At 39.3% G+C, this 4,337-nt stretch overlaps 1 protein-coding gene across 1 annotated transcript; it reads left to right on the top strand.

Annotated features, from left to right (window-relative positions):
- The first annotated feature begins 1,904 nt into the window (after positions 1 to 1,904).
- Positions 1,905 to 4,097, top strand: LOC134228650 (uncharacterized protein K02A2.6-like). Its single transcript, XM_062710327.1, has one exon. It carries the CDS (start codon positions 1,905 to 1,907, stop codon positions 4,095 to 4,097), a length of 2,193 nt encoding a protein of 730 aa, XP_062566311.1.
- The last annotated feature ends 240 nt before the right edge of the window (positions 4,098 to 4,337 follow it).

Genomic DNA, 4,337 nt, shown 5'->3' with positions numbered 1-4,337 from the left:
TTACAAAAATCAACAGCATAAAAACTTACGACTTTTCAACTTTATACACAACAATTCCGCACGACAAATTAAAATCCAGGCTTTTTGATATCATTGACAGCTGCTTCTTCAACAAAAATGGAACTCGTAAGTTTACTTACCTCGTCATTGGTCATTTGAAAAATTATTTTGTTAAAACAGATTCTGATTGCACACATAAGTACTCTGAAGTTGACATCAAGAAGATGCTTGAGTTTCTAATTGACAATATCTATGTATTTTTTGGTGACCAGGTATTCCAACAATCTCTTGGAATTCCCATGGGTACAAATTGCGCTCCGTTATTAGCAGACTTATTTTTATATTCATATGAAGCAGAATTTATGCGAAATCTTTTGCGTGAAAGGGAAAAAACACTTGCTGTGGCCTTCAACTCGACATTTAGATATATCGACAACGTATTGTCAATTAATAATGATAATTTCCATTCCTACGTCGACACGATATATCCTGGTGAGCTTGAGATAAAAGATACCACAGAATCCGACACTTCTGTCATACTTGGATATTTTACTTGAAAAAAGACACAAATGGTAATCTAACAACCAAGCTATATGATAAACGTGATGACTTTAATTTTTCTATCGTCAACTTCCCTTACTTATGCAGCAATATACCTTCATCACCTGCATACGAAGTATTTATATCTCAGTTGATTCGATACGCAAGAGCATGCTCTACGTATGAACAATTTCTTAAACGAGGTAAATTATTGACAAACAAGTTGATGAAACAAGAATATCAACAGTCTCGTTTAAAGTCATCATTTCGTAAATTCTATGGTCGATACAATGACCTTGTCAGCAAATACAATTTATCATTGAATAAAATGCTGACTGATGTTTTTCATACCAATTGTTAGTCCATTATTTATACACTGAATTGATCACGGATTTTTTCCATTATTTCCTAATTATGACAATGAGCACACGGCGAGTGTGACCGGTCGGCAGGGGATGCTCTCTGTATCATTTATATGTTTTGAATTGACCCCTTTTGTGTATTACGTCATCAATTATGTGAAGGAACACAGAATTAAAAGCATGGACCCGACGCCATTCTTATGTTGTTTCTACGGGCTAATAAAAGCATTATAGGGCCACCTTAACCTTAACACATGGTGTCAGAAGTTTACAATGGATAAACTGGAACCACCAGGAGTACTTTCGCTCACGGGGAACGTGGCAGAAAATTGGAAGAAGTTCAAACAGAGGTTTGATGTTTACATGACAGCTACAGGTGCGTCCGAAAAAGGTGACAAACAAAAATCATGCATTTTCTTACACGTAGTTGGAGAAGAGGCAGTTCAAGTTTATAACACCTTTGTATTTGATGAGGGTGATGATAAATTTGAGGCGTATTGCACACCAAAACGCAATACTACGTATGAGAGACATAAGTTCTTCACGAGGGTGCAGAGGTCCGATGAGACCATAGACCAATATGTGACGGAATTACGAACTATGGCAAAGAACTGTGAGTTTGGAGATCTAGCAGATTCTCTAATACGTGACAGAATAATATGTGGGGTCCCAGACAACACGCTGAAAGAGAGACTTTTACGAACAGTCGATCTAACATTAGACAAAGCACTTGCAACCTGTAGAGCAGCAGAGTCGACAAAGGAACAAATAAAAAGTATTGTCCCTACTTCTGAAGTTCATGCCATTGGGGGAAAACCCAAAGACAAAAACGTTCGGACATTTAACATGTTTAAGCAAGGTAAAATTTGTGGACGGTGTGGATATAATGATTCACATAAGACTTGCCCCGCTATGGGTCAAATCTGCAATAAGTGAAATGGCGCAAATCACTTCGCAAAAGTCTGCAGATCAAAAGGCAAACAAAATCGTACTAAAAAGAAAATGCAGAAAAAGAAACACATTCATGACATTCAGGATGAACAAGCTTTCTTCATCGACGCTCTGGAGACAGTTCATTCCGACAAACCAGAGGAGTGGCGTGTAACTCTATGTACCAATGGCAAAGGAATCAACTACAAATTGGATACAGGTAGTCAAGTCAACATCCTGCTGGAGAAACAGTATCACATTCTACCATGGAAGCCAAAAATACACAAGACAAATATACAGCTTATGTCGTACAGCAAGCATAGTATTCCGGTCTTAGGAGCATGTGTTCTAGAAGTTTCTCATCAGGGAAAAGCAGCTAAGGTCTACTTTGTGATAGTTCAGGACGCTTCAACAGCAATCTTAGGCGTAAAAGCTTGCGACAAGTTAGGACTAGTGAAACGCACATATACCATAGAAAACTGCACAAAGATTACAGACACAACTGCACAGATTGTGGATCAAAATAATGACTTGTTCGAAAGATTAGGATGTTTACCGGGTGAACATAAATTATCCATAGATCCAGACATTACACCAGTAGTGAGTCCATGTCGTAAAATACCTTTCGCTCTACATGAAAAACTCCAAGATGAACTTAAACGCATGGAGGATATGGGTGTCATATGCAAAGAAACCGAACATACAGATTGGGTGAGTCCGATTGTAATCGTTCCGAAAAAAGACGGAAAGATCCGCGTGTGTCTTGATCCAATTCAATTGAACAAAGCGATACAGAGAGAACATTACAAGCTGCCAACGCGAGATGAGATTCATGCGAAGTTCAAGAATGCACATTATTTCAGTAAACTTGATGCTCGCACCGGATTCTGGCAAATGAAACTGGAGCAGAATTCATCAAAACTTACCTGTTTCAATACACCATTCGGAAGGTATCGATTTCTGCGTCTACCTTTTGGTATCTCATCAGCACCCGAGATATATCACAGGACAATTCATATGATATATGAACACATACCAGGATGCACGACAATGATGGATGACATCATCGTATGGGGTTCAACGCTACAAGAACACAACCAAAGACTACAGCAAGTGTTTGATGCATCGCGCAAAGCAAATCTCAAACTGAATCGAGAAAAATGCGTATTTGGAGTTAAGGAACTTACATTCGTCGGTGACACTATATCCGCAGAAGGAATCAAGCCAGACGAGGCCAAGGTCAAGGCCATAACAAACTTTGAGACTCCAAAATGTAAGAAAGATGTACAACGCTTTTTAGGCATGTTGAACTACCAGGCAAGATATGTTCCAGACTTGTCGTCGAAAACTCAAGTTCTGCGAAATCTCACAGAGGACAAAAACCAATTTCAGTGGACTACAGTCGAGCAAAAATCATTCGATGAGTTAAAGGCCATATTAACAAGTACATCAGTTCTTAAGTTCTTTGACCCGAACAAAGAGATTAAAATCTCTTCAGATGCCTCTAGTTTTGGACTGGGAGCAGTGCTCTTACAGAGGCATGATAACGAGTGGATGCCGGTGGCATATGCGTCGCGAGTTATGTCTGATGCAGAAACCAGGTACGCGCAGATTGAGAAAGAAATGTTAGCCATATCATTTGCATGTGAACACTTCCACCAATACATACTTGGACAGGTAGTAGAAGTGGAAACAGATCATAAACCACTTGTGAACATTTTTAAGAAGTCCCTGAAAGACTGTCCACTACGATTACAAAGACTGCTGCTGAGAGTACAGAAATATGATCTACGTATTGGCTACACTCCAGGAAAATTTATGCATACCGCTGATGCATTGTCCAGAGGAACAGATATGTCAACGAAACTGGCCAAATCAGAACAGGAGGAGGATCTCAAAGTGTATGTAGACTCTGTCATTAAGAGTCTACCCATATCAGATCGTAAGCTACAGAAGATTCGTGAGGAAACTCAACATGACCCAAAATTGCAGTTACTAGCAGACGTAATTGTTAAAGGATTTCCCGAAACGCGCATTGAATGCCCCAAGGAAATATCAGAATACTGGAATATACGGACAGAGCTGAGTTTATGTGATGGAATCATCATGAAGACAGACCGCATTGTTATTCCAGTCTCATTGCGGAAGGAGATGCTTACCAAAATCCATACAGGTCACCTAGGTATCGAAAAATGTCGAAATCGAGCCAAACAAGTGATGTATTGGCCTGGAATGTATGCACAAATCGAGAAAATGGTGAATTGATGTTCAACATGTATCAAATTCCGTCCAAAACAACCGCCGGAACCGCTTAAACCACATGATGTATGCAATTATTCGTGGGAAAAAGTGGGAGCAGATTTGTGTGTATTCAATGGAGAAAATTATCTTGTGTTATGTGATTACTATTCCAATTATCCAGAAGTGTGTCGTTTGCATAGTGTGTCAAGTCAATCAGTCATTAATGCAATGAAATATGTGTTTGCAGGCCAAGGCATACCTAAG

This window comes from Saccostrea cucullata, unplaced genomic scaffold, assembly GCF_032062105.1.
Source record: "Saccostrea cucullata isolate Sc308-1 unplaced genomic scaffold, CSIRO_AGI_Scuc_v1 ctg5037, whole genome shotgun sequence".
Classification (NCBI taxonomy): domain Eukaryota; kingdom Metazoa; phylum Mollusca; class Bivalvia; order Ostreida; family Ostreidae; genus Saccostrea; species Saccostrea cuccullata.
Note: the sequence above shows the minus strand (reverse complement) of the source record. Positions and strands in the feature narration are given on the sequence as shown.